Raw genomic sequence first — 20,156 nt, forward strand, 5'->3', positions numbered from 1 at the left:
GGCCATCATAACTAGTCATAAACATCCTTTATACCGCGTGGGAGTCGTGTAAGGGGAGACAGAGAATGAAGTCTCGTTAAAACCGACCAGGTCGAAAATCCACTAGGGAGAATGGCCCGGCAGGAAAGAGCACCTTGTTTTAATGGTACTGATTGCAAATCCGAGTTACCATGATATGAGAAGCTGAAAGCCACTATGGTGCAACTGCAAGAAGGGCATCGCTGGCTATCGACTAGCAGAGTTCATGGAAATTGTAAGCTCTGCTGGGATGTAGCTAGCGCGCCCTCACATTTGGGCGACTGAATGATACCCATGTGTCGGAGCTGTGGAGGGGAGGATGCTGCTGCACATTGGCGCACAGTTAAAACGTGGACATATTGATCGGAATACCGGTTGGACATGCAACGAGGCGTAGGAGGTGGAAGCACTTGATGCGATTATTGCAAGAGAGGGTCGCGGAAGTGTTTCTGACTGTTGGCAGCTTTCTGGACGCGGGCCGTATAGCGAAGCTCCTGTCGAATGGCGCGGGTCCTCTCGCGGCGTTCCTCGATGGTAACAGCCTCCTTCTGAGTATCAGTGGCGCCAATCATACCCATACCACCGTTGGCACGGGAAATGAGAGTGCGGTTGGCGTTGCGGCCGCGCGGCTTCTCCTCCTCTTCAATTTCTCCATTTTCGATGGCAAGCTGGCGGGTAGCTCGCTCCTCGGCAGTGGGGTAATTGTGCAAGTTCTGACGGAAGTACTTGGCAAGAGAACGGTGGCCGGCGGTGCGGCCAGACGGCAGGTGGAGTTCATACTCGGTCTGGTAGATGACCGGAGCTTTACGATGCGAGTCGAACTCGTCGTCGTCTTCGTCCACAGATGATGCATCGGTTTCCCAGCCTTCATCATCATCGCCGTTGGAGGGTTTAATCTTAACACCGCCACTTTCCGGTGTAGATTTCTCCTCTTCGTCGTCGGAGTACGAACTCCGGAAGTCGTAATGCTGGCCAATCTCTATCTGTTCCTCCTCGGATTCAAAGGCAATCATGCAGTGGCCCTTATCACGCATGTGTGTCCGGATCCCGGCGGCGTTGTTTCGGATTGCATGGCAGTAGAGACATTCGAAGTTTTCCGTGATCTTGCGGTAGAGGTAGTGAATGAGGCCTTCCAGGTCCGCCAGATATTCTCTCTCAGGAATGAACATGCCGTGGGTCTTGTACATGTGCTCAACGTTGGCTTCGATGTCGGATGAATACTCCCGACAGAATAGACAGCGGGCTGTGGAGAATTCGTCTTTTTCGTCACTTGCTTCCTCATCCTGTTCCTCGATGGTAGCAGTCTTCAGACCGTCGGTGACCTTGGACACATCGTTCTCCTTGTTGACGGGTTCTCCAAACGAGAAGGTGGAACTCATGACGGAAGCATCATCACCTTCCTTGTTCAGGCGGGCTTCACGTTGCTTATGTTTGGCACTCTTGATGTGGTTCTGGTAGGAGTTTTCGCTGAAGAAAGTCTTCTGGCAAGCCTGGCAGGTCTTCTCGAACGAGGCCTTGGCGGCGGCCTCGCTGGAGGTGGCCTTGGCAGCAAGGACTTTCTCGTTAAAGGTTTCCAAGGACACGGGGGGAGGGAAGCGACACGGCGCTTCATGTTGTACAAGCTGGAAGAATGTGTCAGTCATAGTTCTCAGATAAAAAGGGTTCAAAACCACATACTGCCAGTCGTTGCGCATGTGCTCTCTCTGTCCATCGCTGCGGTGAAACGCAACGAGGCAGGTGTTGCAGGTGTAGGGAAGTTGAGAAGAGGCCGACATGATAGTGGTCGTTCTTCTGGTAAACGGGAGAGGGAAGAGTAGGTTGCGGAGAAAAAAAAAAGAAGTGGGATGAGTATTTGTAACCGGCGGGGCACGCAGGCTCTGTCGAGGCGAAAATCCAGTCGATCTGTGGTGCGTCAAGCGACTCAAATCGGTGGAACTGAGAGATATCTGATGCGCAGAATCAAGAGCTAAGCAGCCGAGCAAGGGGCTTTTATCTTGACTGCGAACAACGAAGATGGATCGAGTGGAGGGACAAGAAGCAGTCGCACAACTTTTGCCTGTTTCGGCCATGACTAATCCCGTGGTTGCCTCATTTGCTGCCTGAGGCCGCAACAGTTCGCCCGATGATATCAGTCAGGTGTTCAGCTGTTCGCATCTCGAAGTCTCTCTCCCCCCAAATCCCAACTCCAACATCCTCATATCTCTCTCTCTTCCGGGATCACGCATACCCGGCCTCTCAGTATTATACCGAGATATGCCACCTAGTCGCTGAACATGACTAGGCTCCGCGGGGCGTCGATCGATTCCCCGGACGTGGCGCGGTCTGCTGGCAGCGAGCGCCCTCAGTTCCATCGGTGCAAACTCCCACCAAATGCGCCCGAGGTGGTCGTACAGAATACCATCGAATTATCGGATTCCTCATGCGTGTTGCCGTGGTATCGCGATGAGCGACGGAGGCGGTTCAATGTGCTGGTTCGCAAGTGAGTGACTGTCCAGTCCTTGGCCCCGTATATTATCATAAACTAACCTCTCTGGCTGGAAAGATACAAACAGCAGCTCCTTCACGGTTGTCGGGACCCAGGATGTCGGACTCCTACATGCGCCAGTTATCGCCGCCGAGTCAGCGAAGGCCCGTATCGCCGGTATACCGAACTCAGCGCGCGGACCTTGGCCTGCTACCTCGCAAGTCAGGACGATGCAGAGAGTGGACTTTGCTGCAATGCCCCTCGGTCGCCAACGGAGATTGAACTGCTGAACTATCATCGCATTTCGTTGCAACGAAGTCGTGCTTTTCACGCCGAGGCCGCCGAGGCCGCCACCGCCATACATCCGTCCCCAGGGGAAGGAGGTGCGTTGGATGAAGCCCCCACGGAGCACTTGATGTCCGGTGGCAGGACCGATACTCTCGAAGCAGCGAATGGCGATGTGCCACCAACCGCCGAGACCTTGCAATCACAAGAATTCGACCATACCACCGAACAACCACTGAAGGATCCAAAATCTTTCACACAAAACCTCTTTGACACCCTCTCATTGCGCATGGTGGAATGGCTTCCTCTTCGTCAAGTATCCGATACCTATCAACCAAAAACAAAACCGCCTCCCACGCCTCCTGAAATTACGAATCGCGCGCGAGTACCGAACCAGGAAGCTACGGAAACTGCAAAGTCTCCCGATCGATCTACCTTTTACAATGGACATTCAAGCGCGAATCCCCGTACACCGTCGTCACGGACCACGGGGAGTCAGGCTTCTGCGGTCGAGGTCCGATTTCCCAACCAACAGGTCAAAAGACTATCGGTCTCGGAAATTGAACCCTGGCGTCAGAGTCCGCGTCCAGGCCTGGGCGAGAGAAAGCGGCCAGATTACAAGAATAAAAAGGTGTCTGTGAACGCTTCCAATGATTTGGTTAGCATGCCGTCTCCGCCTGCATTAAAACATCGGTCACAAAAGCACCGTGGGCGAAATGGAGATGCCGATACACCATCCACCAAGAAAACCAGTAAGAATAAACGGCGTGTCTCATGGGACGGCGAAAAGGTGTTGAATCAGGCTGCTCTGGGAGCAAGCCCGGAACCTGCTCTCTTGTTGCCTACTCCTCTTCCCCCTGATTTTCAGTCTCCAAGCGACCGGAGAGCTAGACGAGTTTCTCACAGTCACCCGCACGACGAAGGGCCACTAGCCCAGACAGTTACTCATTTGTCCGCCGAGATCATTGGTGGACTTGGCCAGATGATGGTAGAGACTGAAGAAGACGCCGAGAATTGGAAAGAGGAGATCGATCGCATAGAATCCACCGGGAGTTTCGACAACCCAGACTGGCAATTCGCAACATCTCGCCAACGCCAAGTCTATCCGTTTGTTGCACAGAGTGTCTTCTATGTGTTCAGCAGCGCCAGACAAATTGTGAGATCCTTTGAAAGGGAGTTGGTTGAATCGAATGCTTCGAAGCAAAAGTCGATGCCCTCTCGCCTTGATCTTCCGCTACTGCAAGTTTCACTACGACGACTATTTGCTCTTTGTCCCTGGGACATTGCTCTGCATAGTCTATGGAGTGCACTGGACGGACTGTTTGTCCCTCCTGAAGAATTGACATCTTCCAGCCGACCTTCGCGCCGTTCGTCTCGCAGTTCAACCATGGTTTCGTCTGCCGCTGCCCCGGTTGTTGTGCGACGACCTTCCGAATCAGTGAACGAAGGACATTTGTCCGATGCCGACGCTGCCCACATTGCCACCGTTACCTTGTTCGCTCTAGTCAGTTCTGTGCCCGAGCTTGATGCAAATACTTGGCGTGGGATACTTCGAATGCGTGCTGCTGGGAATGTGGCTTCACCTGCCGACATGCACAATCTACCACCTGAACATGTCCAGCTCGCTATTGAGGTGACCGACAGGCTCGAACACGAGCTAGGTCTTCGCCTTGTCAACCGACTGGTTCGTGCTCTCGTAGCACGCCTGACATACCACGAAATATCTAAATCGCGACAAATATACAATCCCGAGGTGCCAAAACAACGGAAAGCGAGCGTACTTGACCGCGTGGTGGAGCATCTCAGCGACCATTGCACACTTACCGACCCCGACATACTCCAGGTGATCGGGCCCATCTCCCTCATTATCGAATGGCTTCGTACCCTTTTCTTGCGAGAGTGGGATGGCAATCCCGAGATGCCTCGGAGCAGCGCTGCCGGCGGTGCCATACAAATCCTGGCCTCGATGTATAAAAAACGAAGCCGGCTGGGCTTGGAACCGGAAGATTTCTATACCCCTCTACTTGCAGAGCGGCTGGACCCTCTGGAGATGCCTGTGGCATGGGCCGGCCGGCTGTCAAACAACCGAACGATGCATCTGCTTTCCTACCCTTTTCTCTTTCCGCCATCCTCTCTTGTCATCTATTTTCGTGCCTTGAACTACTCCGCCATGTCAAAGTACTACGAGTCTTCTATGACTACGACAAGGCACGTCACTCAGACAGCTTTCAGTAGTACCATGCACCTCAATGACGACATGGGCATTTTGGCGCGCTTGAAGACGTCGATGTCGACCTACCTGGTTCTCGTTGTTCGACGAGATAACGTCTTGGGTGATGCCTTGAATCAGTTGTGGCGACGGGAAAAGCGAGAACTAATGCGACCATTGAAGGTGCAAATGGGAATGGACGAGGGTGAAGAGGGGTTAGATCACGGCGGTGTTCAGCAAGAGTTCTTCCGGGTGCTCATGGCGGAAGCGCTCGACCCAGGTTACGGCATGTTTACACTGGACACACGGCACCGCATCTCTTGGTTCCGGCCTTGCTCCTTGGAACCGCTGTATAAATTTGAACTGCTTGGCCTTCTGATGTCAATTGCAGTGTACAACGGGCTTACTCTGCCGGTCAACTTTCCGATTGCCTTCTATCGCAAACTGCTGGGACTCAAGGTAAAGCACCTCAGTCATATCCGAGATGGATGGCCAGAGCTTGTCCAGGGACTGGAGACCATGATGTCCTGGCAGGATGGCGATGTTGGTGACATCTTCATGAGGACGTATGAGTTCAGCTTTGAGTCTTTCGGCCGCGTGGAGACTGTCGACATGCAGAAGGTGGACCGCGATGCCATGTGGCCGCTACCGAGCAAAATCCCCGAACAGAACCCCATGAGTGACTCCACTGCCTGGTCAGACGTGCCGCATTACTTTGACCAGGCCTCAGCGAGCCCGCCTTCTTCCATGGCAGCCGAGGCAGCCGATCTCACTCCCAGTCAATCTGTGTCGGGCGACACGGCGAAATCCGTTGTCGAGTCTCTGCCCGCTCAATCGCCCATCCCTCCCACCGACGAGGCAGCCCTGGTGACGAACCGTAATCGGCACCAATTCGTCAAGGACTACGTCTTCTGGCTCACGGATAAATCCATCCGGCCGCAGTTCGAGGCTTTTGCTCGTGGATTCAACACTTGCCTGGACCGATCCGCTCTTTCCATCTTCACCCCGGAGGCGCTGAAGACCGTTGTGGAAGGTATTCAAGAAATTGACATCCAGGCATTGGAGAACCATTCCCGGTACGAGGGCGGGTTTGGGCCGAAGCACCGCGTCATCCGTGATTTCTGGAGCGTGGTGTCGCACTATCCGGCTGACAAGAAGGCGCAACTCCTGGAATTCGTGACTGCCAGCGATCGCGTCCCCGTGAACGGGATCTCGAGCATCATGTTCGTGATCCAGAAGAACGGCGTGGGTGATCTGGTAAGTGTCTCTCTCCCTGTGGAAATTGATTCCGATGACTGACCGAAGTTTCTAGCGTCTTCCAACCAGTCTGACCTGTTTCGGCCGGTTGTTGCTGCCGGAGTATTCGTCGCGCGAGGCACTGGCGGAGAAGCTGGACAAGGCATTGGAGAATGCACGGGGGTTCGGCGTTGCGTGAGAGAGGGCTGGACCTCGAGGATCTATACATATTCTTATTTTTCTTGTGCCATAATCATGATAACCCCAAAAATATACGTTTACCCTGTCCTTGAATCGGCCCACCTTCCCCATGCGGTCCCAACTCGGATCCATTGCCGCGTGGGGAAAACGTTACTTTTGTCTGGCAAAATCTGAGGCGGCTTTGGCCTCCCACGGGCTTATTCACTGGCTGTGGCGAGACCACATACACCTTCCCTGCATCTCTCTGTCTTTCTACCTTTCTTTCTTTCCCATACTCTTATTCACAGCGCTGAACTCCTCAGTCTGGTAAGTTTGGTCTTCTTCATCCCACGTTCCCTCCCGCGCCCCCACCGATAAGAGTCATCCTCTGTCTTTCTTTCCCTCTTTTTTTCTCAACTGACCTCCCAGTTCGCAGTAACGACTACTATTCTGGTCTAGCCCAGATCGCTCATTTTCAAATATGCCTCCTATCATCCATTGCGTTCGTCACGCCCAGGTACGTCACCCAGCGCGTACAATTCCGCTTGTCCCCAAGCCAGACCCAGCCGAACAGATTAGATCCTTCGGACATCAACCCGCCTCCCAATACCACCCACTACATATCTCGAAACCATACTAACAATCCTTAAAAAGGGCGTCCACAACCTCTCAACAGCCAACCACGTCATTCCAGACCCCCTCCTCACAGACCTCGGCCACGAACAATGCCAGAAGCTGCGCGACAACTTCCCGCACCACGCCACAGTCGAGCTGGTGACCGCGTCGCCCCTCCGCCGCACAATCTACACCGCTCTCGAAAGCTTCCAGCCCGTGTTCCATGCGCACCCGAACACGAAACTGATCGCGCTGCCGGACGTCCAGGAGACGTCCGATGTGCCGTGCGATACGGGCAGTGAGCCCGAGGCTCTGCGCCAGGAATTTGCTTCCGCGGGGGTTCCGGTGGACTTGGATTTGGTGCAGAATGGCTGGAACAATAAGGTAGGTCGGACGTTTCTTTTGGGGGCGGGTACGGGGCACGATCTGAGCATGATGCTGATTTATGAATCAGGCTGGCCGCTATGCGCCGACGAACAAGGCTATCAAAGAGCGCGCGCGTGCTGCGCGTCGCTGGCTGAAGGCGAGGCCTGAGAAGGAGATCATTGTTGTGACGCATGGTGGATTCCTGCACTATTTCACGGAGGACTGGGAGGATAGCAGCCACTACCAGGGTATGTTCTTTCTTCTTTACATCACAGAAACGAGAGAGATGATGAGAACTAATCCATGTGCAATGCAGGAACCGGCTGGACCAACACTGAATTCCGCAGCTTCACCTTCTCCGAAGAACACCACAAGGACGATCTGGAGGGCTACGAGCTGGACGGCGACAATGCCACGCTCGTAGAAACCATCGACTCGCGGCACCGCCGTGGTAAGAACGGATCGACCCCCAGCCGCGAGCAGCAGCGTACCCTGTACAAGATCGGTACGCAGGGCTGGGATGACCAGGGCCTACAGCTCAGCACGGCGGACCGCGAAACGGCCAAGGTGCCGGCGGGTAAGATGGTTGAGGGGGTTCGTGTATGAGCTTGCGCTCAAAGCAGAGGGTATATTGGCATTGTCTGCTCCTTTTTGTGCTATTTTTTGATATGCTGCACGCTATAGAATAGAGTCGAAAGAGATAGACTTGCTAGTGCTTGAAAAAGATCTATAACTAAATGAAATAAAGAACTCACCGGACCTATTACATGTTTCTTCTTCTTTTGCTTTCCAAGGTTCTCGGTGCTATGTATATCCTGCGACGAACCACGTTTCAAATCCGACAATAAGAACAAAGACTTGACTGCCTCCACACGAGGCAAGGATTCATTCATTCATGGGGTTCTTCAAGTCCGGGTTTCTTTGTCCGCTAACCTCCAACCTTCTTTGATGGATCCTCTGTTCACAATGAGTATTCATACATGCGCGGTGCCGAGACAGACTGTCACAGCTTCGAACAGGGATATCATTGACGATGGCGGCGGTTGCCGGCAAACACGAGGGCGCAGTGTCTTACCCTTGGAAATATATAAACTCCCTTCCTCGGTCCTCGTGGACCAAGTCAGTCAGAGATTCCAGTCTCCCAAGTCCAGTCCAGTCCGGGACGAGGACTAGGAGAGGGTGACGGTTCAGCAACAACTCGATTATTGGCTTTTATAACCCGTTTGTGCAGAATTGCACTGCCTATTCCCTTTCTTTGGATCGGTGATGCAGAGTGTGCTAACGATGTCTTTAGGGCTTGTCTGATAAAACCACATACACCCATGCATGGTAAGTTCTCTTCCCGAGCGAGTCCTGCTGACATTGTCCAGATAGTGAGGCCACGCCCATCTAGTCGACCTAGTCAATCAGAAATATATACGATCTTCTATCGCATCCATTGGCCTCCTTCTTTCCAGATTTTTTACTCCTTGATCCACAGTTGAGCGAGGTATGTCCTTCACACTTCTCATTGGGAGCTGACGTGCCATAGTGACACCATAATTATGACTGCCTGGACTAAGTGGAGGATGGTGGCAGGGTATTTCCCCAAAGCAGGCCAGTCTTGACCGTCTTCCCCTTTTTAGTGTGTTCTGCTGCTGACTGTTATTCTCCGAGAAGGCGCAGTTCCCCCGGAAAGTTGATGCCTCCGCCGACTACGTCCTCCCTCACCTATTTTTAGGCGCCGATCAGGCCCATCGCTCGTCGCTTTATCATCGAACCTTGACTTTCTTTCTTTCTCTCCTAGCCTCCATTTCACTTTGTAGACGCGCACCTTTGGCTTTGTTCCAGCGCGCAAGATGATTGACGAGAATCTCCCCAGTAAGTACCTTTTTTTCGTTCCTGTTCCTGTCCCTGTCCTGCCCGACCAAACGACGTCATTTGCTGCCCCTCGCTTTCCAGTTCGTTCCTGCGCTGAACTGACTCAACCCGACCGTAAGCCTTCTTCATCAAGAACAATGCCCCCCAGAAATCGCAAAACTGCACCGTCTACTACCAGCAACATGGCAATGACCCCGAACCCGCTTACGCTCTGCGCTACCTCGACCCCGCCGCCCCAACCTCCCACAATCGCTACGGCGTCGGCCTGTACGATCCATACGTGAAAGACATCGTCTTCGGTGAAGTCGCCGTGGCCCCCGAATGGAATCAGCCCAGCCTCTCAGCAGAGACGATCCGCGCGAACGGCGGCACCGCACCACCCCCGGAACCAATCCTCCCTACCCAGTTCACGATCCAGCTGTACAACCCGGACCAACAGATCCTGGTGCGGCACAAGGCCAAGAGCTGGAACACGCCAGCGCGATGGGAGTTTGAGATGCCGCAGCGGACGTTCCGTGTCCCGTCGGCGTCGACGCTCGACCAGACGCAGAGCGATCCCGCTGCCGAGGAGAACACCCCGAAGCTGCGCTTCAGCTGGCGCAAGGATGGCAAGCTGTCCAAGGACTTGACGTGTCTGCTGCACGGCAAGTCTGCAACTGTTCCGGACGCGCGAACGAAGAGCCGCGAGCCTGATATCACCGTCGCGCTCTTCCAGAGCCTGCGCGAACTCACACTCTACGAACCGAATCTCTACCGCGTCGAGATGGAGGACTTCAAGGGGCTAGAAGTTGTGTTGCTCTTGGTTGCGATTGCCATCCGGGATATTTTCTTCGGGCCCGCGAAGGAGGCTTTCCATATCGCCGCTCCCGGGATGGGGCAGTCCAGCACAAGACCTCAGGGTGCGACACAGCCGGCCGCAAATGGCACCAAACCGTCGCCGCCTCGTCTCAATATCCCAGCGAAAGCGCCAGCGCCGTCCTCTCAACAGCGACGGCGTCAGGATGAGATCGCCAGAGAAGAGGAGAGACGGACCCAGGGACTTCTCGCGGAAGAAGAGAAGGAGCGGCGCCGCAAAGAAGCGGCGATTGAGCAAGAGACTTTACGTCTCCAGCAGCTATACGGCAGGGAAGAGCAGGAAGCGCGAGCCCAGTCCACCAGACCGAACCTACCCCCGCGACCTGGCGGCGGTCCCTCCCGACCATACTCCATGTCCTATTCCCAGTCCTCAACGAACATCCCTTCTTCCAATCCCTCCTACCTCTCCTCATCACGTCCCACATATCCACCCCGTCCACAATGGCAGCAAGGTGCCCCCATGCCCACCTCCTTCGCCAACAACCCCTACCCCTACGCTCACGTCCCTCAGCAACAACCGCCGGGGGCGTACTCGACGACACACCTCCCGCAGCCGCGGCCACAGTCGTCGGTCGGCTTCTCCCCACAAGCTACCAGTAGCGGTGCGCTCCCGCCTGGAACTAGGCCGAATGCGCAAGTGCAGCCGAAGAAGAGCGGCTTTTTTGGATTCCTTAAGAATCGCGATGAGCCCGAGCGCGCGACGCTCCAGAGGAAGCGGAGTTCGATGTTTTGAAGTCGGTGTTCATTGATGCGATGATCTGCGATACCCTATCACACCCCTAGGTAGTACATAGCTGTCTGTATTTAGCATATCCAATGCATTTCCCTAGGGTTGTTCATTGCTGTCCCCTCGGTCATGACCTGGATATAAATAGGCAGACCAACAGTCCAGAGGGAAACCCAATCTGCAGGAACACGGGGCCTAATACGCCACATGGCACGTGCCGAGCCCTACACTTCCAAGCTCTCGGTCACTGTCATTCTTTTCTACCAACTCCAGGTAAAATCGGGGCTCTCGGTAAAATCCACTCCGTATGTACCTCCCGACGCGCAGGATATGTGGGCTGCACCAACACCTAATAGCGCCTTGCTTTTCAGCCCCCATCCCATTGCGGCGGTTAGCGATGCCTCGCCCCTGGCCCTCTCGTTATGAAACCGGCCGTGGTGGCTAATCTTTTTTTTAGCACAGTGCCAGGGATGTTATTGTCGTCTGTGGGAAGACCCTAGTGAGAAACAATACTAAAATAGATCTCGGTACTACCCAGTCAGAAGGGGGCGCATGGCCCAAAACAAACCATCCGAGCGGAGCCTTACCACCGACTAACCAACTTCAGTAACGTCCAGGGGCTGTGGGCCACAACATCTCTCCACAGCAGCCAGTACTAGCCGCCAAAGATATAACGATCGCCGGGACGGCTCTGCCTAGGGCGATGCGGGAGACAGCCGAGCCGCAGGAATTGTAATAGTAACTCTAGCACGTAGACCCTTTCAGCCGCGCAGAATCCTCTCCAGTCAAACATCCCAACTTCCTATCACGTCTTACGGTATAGAGGTCGTGAATTGAGTGCGAGTCGCGTCGTTGGACACCGCGACTTCAATCCTTACCGTCATCATGTCGACCATCACGGCGGCATTGCCCCTAACCACCACCTTTGTCCCGCCCAGCACATGTATCTCCGACACTTACCTCGCCAGCAGCGGGTGCACTGCCGGCGAATGTGCTGGGTTATGGATGAACCTGGGGCCCGGACCGCAATACACGGGGGCATGTCTTCCCTCCGGCTACTCGCCGTATAGTTATTACTCGCCTGGTGTCTGTCCGTTGGGATATTCCATTGCCTACAGCAGCGTGGGTAGTGGGGATGACCCGGAGACGTTCGCGACATGCTGTCCTTCGTACGTACCCTTCTCTCGCATATCCTGCTTAATAGTTAGGAAAAGGACATTGTTTGCTCACTGTCCGACAGGTACTATACAGCTCGTACCCAAATCCCCCGTTCCGAATCCGGGACGGCATGGCTTACCTCCGAGCAATGCTACTGGCAGCCCACGGCCGGCGCAACCATATATGAATACACATATTTCGACAAAGGGGGGTCATGGTACAGCGGCACGACCACAATGGACACCAGCGGGATGGTGAATGCATACGGCGTATCGATTCGGTTCCGGAATTCACCATCCACAACGTCCGCGACCAGCACATCATCCACCTCAGCCCTAACCGAGGAAACCCAAGCCAAACCCAAGGCCGGGGCCAAATCCTCCAGCAACTTCCAAGGCGCACTTGCAACAGGGGTCAATGCCGCGAACAACCACCCCAATTCCTCCTCAAGCGGTCTTTCCACCGGCGCAAAGGCCGGCATTGGTGTCGGCGTTGCCGTTGCCGCCGTCGCCGTGATCGCGGGTCTGGTGTGGTTCTTCATGATGCGCAAGCGCCGCGGAGCTGTTGCTGAAGATAAGTGGCAGCCGCCGGCGGAGTCGGAGCCGCCTCAGCACCGGCAGGCGGAACTGGCGGATAGCGAGCCTTCTGTCGGGACCGAGTATCACGGTGCGTTTAAGCCGCCTCGGCCTCAGCAGGCGGAGTTGGCGGCTAGTGAACCTTCTCTCGGGTCCGAGTATCACGGGGCGTTTAAGCCGCAACAGAGGCTGCCGGCTGAGTTGGATGGGGCGGTGTATTATGAAAAATGAGATGTCTGTCCCTCAAAGGTTCAAGGTTGACCTGGCCTTGCCTAATTTCTCTCCCTCCCTACCTTCCTCTCTCTCTACCTCTCTCTCACCCTCTACCTCCTTCTCGCTCTCCCCGTCCCTGGATGCTTTTAAGTGGATATCGATTTTTATTCCCCCTCATCACGCCTTACGCACCTTCTGGCGTGTTTCTTTTTTCCTTGTCTTGTTTTGCATTGGCGTCCTTCAAAGATACCTGTCCTGTCCATGAGTCGTTAGGGGATGTGGGTGTTGTATGTTTATTCGAGAGTACTCCAGAGGCTTGCTTTGAGTAATAGAATAGATAATCTGTCTTAGCCCTTGTTCCGGTGTTTGTTGATCGGAAGATCTAAGGTAGATGCGTTGAGAGAATACCGCAATGCCAACAACGACCCACCCATAGATCTGGGACGTCTTAAAAAATGCTCATCGAAGCTGCAGGACACGTGAAGATCCAGTGCGGCATACACTTCTTTCAACCTTCTAGACACTTGGGACCAAGCTTTACCGGAGGGTATCCTAAGTGAAGTATATACCCTTCCACTATGCCCATCGCCCATAAGCAGAAACTCGCAAATATAAAGTCCCAGTCCAAAAGACAGAAGCCAATAAATACTGACGGATCCCACCACTTATATGCATGTCGTCGCAAGTAATCATCCCATACATCTGTCCAAGCAACCCCTCCGCAACCGCGACATGTCGACGGCAGATGACGTGCCCGCATCCCGGTAACCACCAGCCACCACGAGGGCGTCATCGCAACCCTGTAATCCCATAAACTTATTGCGTGCTATGCGATTGATAATCCATTTGCAGTAAGTATATACTTACAAAGCGGGGTTCTTGCCATCGGGATATGGTTTTCGGGATATGCTTGTTTTTGTGCACTGTCGCGGGGTTGGTCCGGGGGTATATATACTTCGTAATCGGTCCGCTTGTCCACCCCTCTTATCTATTCATTTGTCTGTGAATGACTATTGGACTTGCACTCTTCAACGAATATGCCTGCTAAGATTATTGACCAATATGACCATGTCCCCGAGACAAAGGAGGATCGTGAGTATCTTTCTGAAGTATACCGACACTGTTTGTTTCATCTTGCTAATTGGTGCCTGTCAGTGGACTGGGCTGAGCTGATCACCCTTGATCTCGGCTTGTATGAGCAACCCGGTGGCAAGCAAGAGCTGGTGAAGCAGCTAGAGCACGCAGTACGCTACGTGGGTGAGTACAGCCTCCCTATCATTCTTTAAATACTGTACGCGTCGCTGATCTTCTATACACAAGGCTTCTTCTACGTCAAGAACTTCAACATTAGCCAAGAAGAAATCGATCACCAGTTCGCAATGGGCCGCGAGTTCTACGCCCTGCCTCTGGAGGAGAAACTCAAGTACCACAGCTCGAGTGATTTGGAAAGGGGCCAGTATAACGGATACCGGCCTGCGGGACACCGCATGTGGGTTGACGCTTCCAGAGATGTACATTCGCTGACTTGCGGAAAGGCTGGGGAATGGGGTCAAGGATAATGTGCAGGTGTTCAATATCCCCAAATTCGACGGGCAGCACGTTCGCCAGCAGCCTGCCGTGGTACAGGATCGCATCGAGGAGGTTGAAGCTTTCAGCAGAGTAAATCCCTCTCTCCTTCACATCTCTACGTACTCGTATTATATGGATTTCTTTTTTTGACTGACACGGAATAGAAATGCCACACGGAAGTCGTCGAAAAACTCCTCCGCCTCTTCGCCATCCTCCTCGAGCTGCCGGATGAAGACCAGCTCGTCCGCGACCACCAGTACGATGTCCCCGGCGAGGACCACCTGCGATACATGCACTACAAAGCCCGCAGTGCAGACGACAACTCCAAAGTGGGAGGCCTGTATAACCCAGGCCACACGGATCTGGGGACAGTCACCCTGCTCTTCCGCCAGCCCGTCGCGGCCCTGCAGATTCTCAACTCGGCCGGCGAGTGGAAGTGGGTGCGTCCGCAGAACGGCACTATCACCATCAACACGTGCGATGCGCTCACGGCTCTTACGGGGGGGTTAATTAAGTCGAGTATTCATCGCGTCCATGCGCCGCCGAAGGATCAAGCGCATTTGGATAGACTGGGCGTGTTGTATTTTGCGCGGTGAGTAACTATCATCCCCACCTCTCTTTCCAGGATTCTTTCCAAGGTCACCCTTCCAAACACACAATTTCAACCTCTAACTAATACATCGATGTCAATATAGACCCAATAACCACGTCGTCCTCGACCCAATCCCCAATAGCCCCCTTCTGCAGCGCCTGGGTTTAACGCAGAACACATTCACCGAGCTGGGCCAGCACCTTACTACAGAGGAGTGGGTGAAGGTGCGCCAGACGCAGCAGCAGCGACGCAAGGTTACGAGTACTGTCTCCAAGGAGGGGAAGTACTCGTATGCACCGAAGGATTTGGAGATCCTTCCGGGGTTGCATGCCAAGATCTATAACTAGGGCTGTTTTCAGTGAGGAAGAGGTATTGGCATGTTCGCTACTCAGTCCTTACAGAGCGGGATTCAGTGTAGCCCTTGCATATAACAATTCTTGAGTTCTGCTTTTTGATACGATTGATTCGGATAGTCCGTTCATGGTTATATATTGGCTGGCACATGCTTTGGTAGCTAGCCCCAAAGCTTACAGTTCATAACTACCATGACGATTTCATGTGCTCATAATTTATCATTTTTTAAAATAAGAGAGAGAGGTAAACACTGTCAGGTTGAAAGACAGAGTTAATGATATGAAGAAGACGTTGAAGACGCGCTGTGAGGGCATGAAGACTCAGTGACCCACATCACAGACTGACGGCACGGGCACTCAGCACTCCACCCTCTTTCACCAAGTCCGTGGCAATTTGCTGGCCAACCACACGGTCAATGCCCAGAATCATCAATGCTTCCGTCGACACGGGACCATCTTTCACTGCCGCAGCTTCAGCTGTGCCACCATCCTTGCTGGGATTGGGCTCATCCGCCTCGCCGCTCGCTAGCTTGGGCGACACAGCGGCGACGGTCATGAAGTTAATGTTGACACCCTCTCGGCCTAGAATACTGCCCACGACGCCGATCTTACCGGGCGAGTCATAGTTTTCGCAGATGAGGAGCGTTCCCTCTGGTGCGAACGATGCCTCGAATCGACCAAGGCGAGTGATCAAGGGCTCTCCACCGGAGCATGTTCCTGAGATGACCCGTTGAGGCTGCGGCGGGGCCGCTTCTGCCTTCTCGCCGCGTGCGCGCGATGATGCGCGGGACGGGGGGCGTGCAACGAGAGTCACTAAGGACGAGTACGACGACGATTGGTCTGATGGGTCTCGAGAGTGCTGCTCGGAGACAAAGACGCCGCGCTCTTTGGCTACCAATTCTGCATTAACGATGTTAATGTTGATTCCTTCGGAACTGCTGATGGGTGCCAGGAGGCCCTTGATTAGCGCTGCGAAGAGAGGCTTCGTGTTACTGATACTGGCTACTTCGCCCTGGTAGATCAAATCAAAGGTATTGCGGGTCATGGAGCCGCCTGGCGCGGAGGCATAATAATGGGTGTACAGACTGCCAAGTTTTTCAACTAGGCGCACGAATGGCTGAAGCTTCTGGTACTCCTCAGGTAGAATGAGAGGTGCATTGACGGCGCTGCGAGGCAGTGATCCCTTCAGGATCTCGAGGACTTGCTCACATACATCGACCGACACATTCTCCTGGGCTTCTACCGTTGACGCACCCAGATGTGGAGTGACCACTGCACGCGGGTGAGCAATGAGTTTCGCCGCAGTTGAATCTGCAGCCGGTGGCTCTGTAGTAAAGACGTCGACAGCTGCGCCGGCTAGATGGCCAGACTCCAGAGACGCTAGCAATGCAGCTTCGTCGATCGTTCCTCCTCGTGCAACATTGAGAATCCGCGCACCGGGTTTCATCTGGGCCAACTCGGCCTCTGCAATCATGCCACGGGTCGAAGCTATTAGCGGCGTGTGGATAGTCAGAAAATCCGCCGAAGCAAGCAATTCTGGCAGTGACGAAACGAGTGTGACCGATGCCGAGGCAGCAACTGCCGGGGATGCATATGGGTCCATCGCATTAACCGCCATCCCTAAGCCCTTGGCCAGACGGGCCACCGTCAATCCAACTGGCAGCGCATGTCAGATTCCCCACAAAGAGGAAGACAAGCGGGGGAGACTAAAATGTGAAACCCACCTTTCCCCAGCCCAATAATCGACAACGTTTTGCCCTTGACTTCGACTCCGACGAACTTACTCCGCTCCCATTTGCCATCCTTGAGAGTGGCACAGCCCTCGGGGATCTTGCGGGCCATTGCCATCATCAGCGCAATTGTGTGTTCCGCTGCAGCACCAATATTGCCCGAGGGGGAATTGACCACCACGATTCCCAGCTTTGTCGCTGCTTCGACATCTAGAGTAAAGTCAATGAGTAGCGAAGCCCTTGCGATCACGCCGGGGACAGTCCTTACCGACATTGTCCACCCCGACTCCGGCGCGGGCGACGACTTTGAGACGACGGGCGGCTTGCAAGACAGTGGCTGTCACCTTGGTCTCGGATCGGACGAGGAGGGCCTCGTAGTCGGGGATGATCTGGAGCAGATCGTCGGCACTGAGACCGCGACGCTCGTCGACTTCAAGCGAAGTGCGTAGCAGAGCTAGGCCATCCGGGGACAGCTTCTCTGGCACGAGGACCTTGGGACGGGCAGTGTCGCGGAGTAGAGGCATGGTTGAATAGAATGAATTATAGGTAATGGGGAGAAGCAGAAAGGGAAAAGGGAAAGAGAGACGGTCATGTACTACAGACAAAGGACAACTCTAAATGCGCGGCAGGCGCGCATTGATCCAGGTCTACCGATCTCGGTAGCATACCTACCGGGACCTCCTTAGGGACTACGTGTATATACCAATCACGGCATCACCAATATCTCACCGAGGGGGGCATCGCGCGGGGTCGGGCCCTTGATTGGATTTCTCCTGCTTGGCTAAGAGCCGGGATGATGCAAAGCCCTACAAACGTACCGGGTCGTCCCCGTTCTGCTCGCAGTCGGTTTTGCTGATCACCCTGAGCAACCAGCCCTCCAGCCCTAACTCACATCATCAACGACAAGATCCTCGTTTCAGTTCATCACTCCCGAAACAGAGGGGGGGAAAAGTAAAAAAAAAAAGTGGAACAATACGATCCCCGATCGCGGATTCCCGTATTTGAAGCGACTCGCCTCTGGGGCCGAAAATCAGGGTCTCGCCCTCTCTTCTGCAACACGTTCATTTCTGTATCTCTGTCCGCACTCGTTCTTGGCTCTGTTCAGCCCCGGCGACGCCAAATGTTGATTACTTAAAGGCTGTGCTATTGTGGATGGATGCTTCTCTCCAACCATGATCTTCCTCTGAACCCAAGCCTCTGCCATGGTGGGGGTCCCACACAGCAAGGGCTGCGCGCTCTGTCGCGAACGACACATCAAGGTGAGAGAGACTTGATTCAATGACCTCCTAGTATTAACGGCGACAGTGCGACGAGGCGCTGCCCGAATGCACCCAGTGCCTGCGTTACGGCCGCCCCTGTCCCGGATACCGTCGCACGTTCCGGTTTCAAGATGAGGGCCCGTCCCTGGACAAGATATACCGTCCCCATCCCCGGCGGAGAGACAAACGCGCGGCGGCCAGAGCTGTTGCAAAGGCCACCTCGACGACTCAATCCGAATCTTCTTCTGTCCAGTCTGTCGCGCACGTCCCAGCGCCGGAGGGGGGAGCGGGGGTAGCAGCGGTGGCGGTCCGTGACAATGCCATCAATCTGATGCGCCGGCACTCGGCCAGCATAGCCATCGACGAGAGCGTGTCGCCGTCGCTGGTACGCCAGACATTCAAGGCGGCGCAGCCCCAGCTCTTCCTTGACTTTATCAGCGCTGCCTTCCCCACGCTCTACTTCCATAACAAATTCCGTGCGGGCAGCGACCCCAGCTTCCCGACATACATCATGCTCGCCTTTGGGCAGGACTCGTACCTCGACTCGGCCATCTGCTGCCTGAGCTCGGTGTACCTAGCCCATCTCACACAGGATCGGGCCCTGCTCCGGGTCAGTCGGCACGTGTACGCCGTGGCGCTGGGCGAAGTCGTCCGCGCATTGTCCAATCCAGCGCACGCCATGTCTGACAATATGCTCTGCACGGCGATGATGCTCAGCGTCTACGAGATGTACGCGCAGACCTCTCCAGGTGCATGGGTCATGCATGCCGACGCAGTCAAGCGGCTGATGCAGTCTCGGGGCGCGGCAGCGCACGAAGTTGGCTTCGGACGGTCTTGCTGGATCGCGTTTCGCGGGTTCCATATCGCTACCGCGGTCTACGAGGGGAAACCCTGCTTCCTGGACGAAGAGGAATGGCAGCGCTTCGCAGCCGTCGTCAAGGCTGAGGACGCCCAGAAACCGGGTGAGTGGTCCGCCTACGCGGACCTGTCCGATCTCGCCTTTATGGAGATTGCCAAATGCCCCCGCTACCTTTCTGAAGCGCGCGATCTTACCTCCGGAATCACGGAGCCAGATTCCACCGTCATCTCCTCCCTCATCAGTCGCATCCAACGCACCTCGCACCGTCTGCAAGCGCTCAGCGACCAACTACGCTCCTGTATCAGCGGCCATGGGCAACGCCAGCAGGGCATTATCAAACGCCCGGGCTCGTTTATCGGACCCGTCCCAGAAATCTTCCCAGAAACAGGTCCCTCCCTACTCCTTCGCGGCGCGGAGAATGTAATATCGACCCTGGGCCAACTGTGGACCCGCCTCGACGACATGCTGCGCATTCAACCCGCTGAGGAACTTTCCCCAGAGTCTGCATATTCCTCCGTTGCTACTTCATCCGGCGACAGCAGCAACACGTCTCCGTCACTGCACTGCTCGACCCCGTCTGTTCCTTCTAAGCCTTCCACGACTACATTGCCATTCCGCATATACTCCGAGCTTGGGCGGGGTCCATCGAGGACCTCTGATCAGAATGATCCGCGCGCTGTGATATGGTTGGACCGGGTGGCTTCGTCGATGGGGATGCTGGGGACGAAAATCGTTACTGCTGGGGAAGGGGAGGAAGAACCTGTTGCAGGTCATACAGGTGATCAGAAGGTGTCAACCGGGAAAACTAGCTTACAGAGTTAAAATCCTGTCATTGGCACTTTTTGACCTAATAGTATATTTTTCACACATTTCGGTCAACAGAAGCTTGGCTGTTCATTAGCGAGCGCTTGTTTTTTCGTCTTTTCTTTTTCTCGTGCAAAAGAATACTCTATGCGACCCGAGCTGGCTCTAGGTCTCTTCTTGTTTATACCATGTACAATCTGAGCCAAGTGCATGAATTGATATCCATTTT

At 54.5% G+C, this 20,156-nt stretch overlaps 6 protein-coding genes across 6 annotated transcripts; 4 read left to right on the top strand and 2 right to left on the bottom strand.

Moving 5' to 3' along the window:
• Positions 1-437: 437 nt before the first annotated feature.
• On the bottom strand, positions 438-1,793 carry PFLUO_LOCUS4703 (pre-60S factor rei1; the record flags this gene model as incomplete). Its single annotated transcript, XM_073782080.1, has 1 exon — positions 438-1,793. One exon carries the CDS (start codon positions 1,791-1,793, stop codon positions 438-440), a length of 1,356 nt encoding a protein of 451 aa, XP_073638771.1.
• Positions 1,794-2,291: 498 nt separating this feature from the next.
• PFLUO_LOCUS4704 (uncharacterized protein) lies at positions 2,292-10,821 on the top strand (the record flags this gene model as incomplete). The annotated part of the gene is made up of 8 exons (XM_073782081.1): positions 2,292-2,497; positions 2,561-6,233; positions 6,289-6,407; positions 6,701-6,719; positions 7,047-7,391; positions 7,462-7,621; positions 7,690-7,950; positions 9,353-10,821. 8 exons carry the CDS (start codon positions 2,292-2,294, stop codon positions 10,819-10,821), a joined length of 6,252 nt encoding a protein of 2,083 aa, XP_073638772.1.
• An 879-nt stretch (positions 10,822-11,700) lies between these two features.
• PFLUO_LOCUS4705 (uncharacterized protein) lies at positions 11,701-12,779 on the top strand (the record flags this gene model as incomplete). The annotated part of the gene is made up of 2 exons (XM_073782082.1): positions 11,701-11,984; positions 12,056-12,779. 2 exons carry the CDS (start codon positions 11,701-11,703, stop codon positions 12,777-12,779), a joined length of 1,008 nt encoding a protein of 335 aa, XP_073638773.1.
• A 1,019-nt stretch (positions 12,780-13,798) lies between these two features.
• On the top strand, positions 13,799-15,269 carry PFLUO_LOCUS4706 (uncharacterized protein; the record flags this gene model as incomplete). Its single annotated transcript, XM_073782083.1, has 6 exons — positions 13,799-13,853; positions 13,917-14,018; positions 14,082-14,250; positions 14,297-14,420; positions 14,495-14,922; positions 15,026-15,269. The coding sequence occupies 6 exons, from the start codon at positions 13,799-13,801 to the stop codon at positions 15,267-15,269; spliced, it is 1,122 nt and encodes a 373-aa protein (XP_073638774.1).
• A 340-nt stretch (positions 15,270-15,609) lies between these two features.
• PFLUO_LOCUS4707 (uncharacterized protein) lies at positions 15,610-17,529 on the bottom strand (the record flags this gene model as incomplete). Its single annotated transcript, XM_073782084.1, has 3 exons — positions 15,610-16,931; positions 17,000-17,215; positions 17,274-17,529. 3 exons carry the CDS (start codon positions 17,527-17,529, stop codon positions 15,610-15,612), a joined length of 1,794 nt encoding a protein of 597 aa, XP_073638775.1.
• Positions 17,530-18,207: 678 nt separating this feature from the next.
• PFLUO_LOCUS4708 (uncharacterized protein) lies at positions 18,208-19,945 on the top strand (the record flags this gene model as incomplete). Its single annotated transcript, XM_073782085.1, has 2 exons — positions 18,208-18,264; positions 18,311-19,945. 2 exons carry the CDS (start codon positions 18,208-18,210, stop codon positions 19,943-19,945), a joined length of 1,692 nt encoding a protein of 563 aa, XP_073638776.1.
• Between the last annotated feature and the right edge of the window lie 211 nt (positions 19,946-20,156).

This window comes from Penicillium psychrofluorescens (genome assembly GCF_964197705.1).
Source record: "Penicillium psychrofluorescens genome assembly, chromosome: 3".
Classification (NCBI taxonomy): Eukaryota; Fungi; Ascomycota; class Eurotiomycetes; order Eurotiales; family Aspergillaceae; genus Penicillium; species Penicillium psychrofluorescens.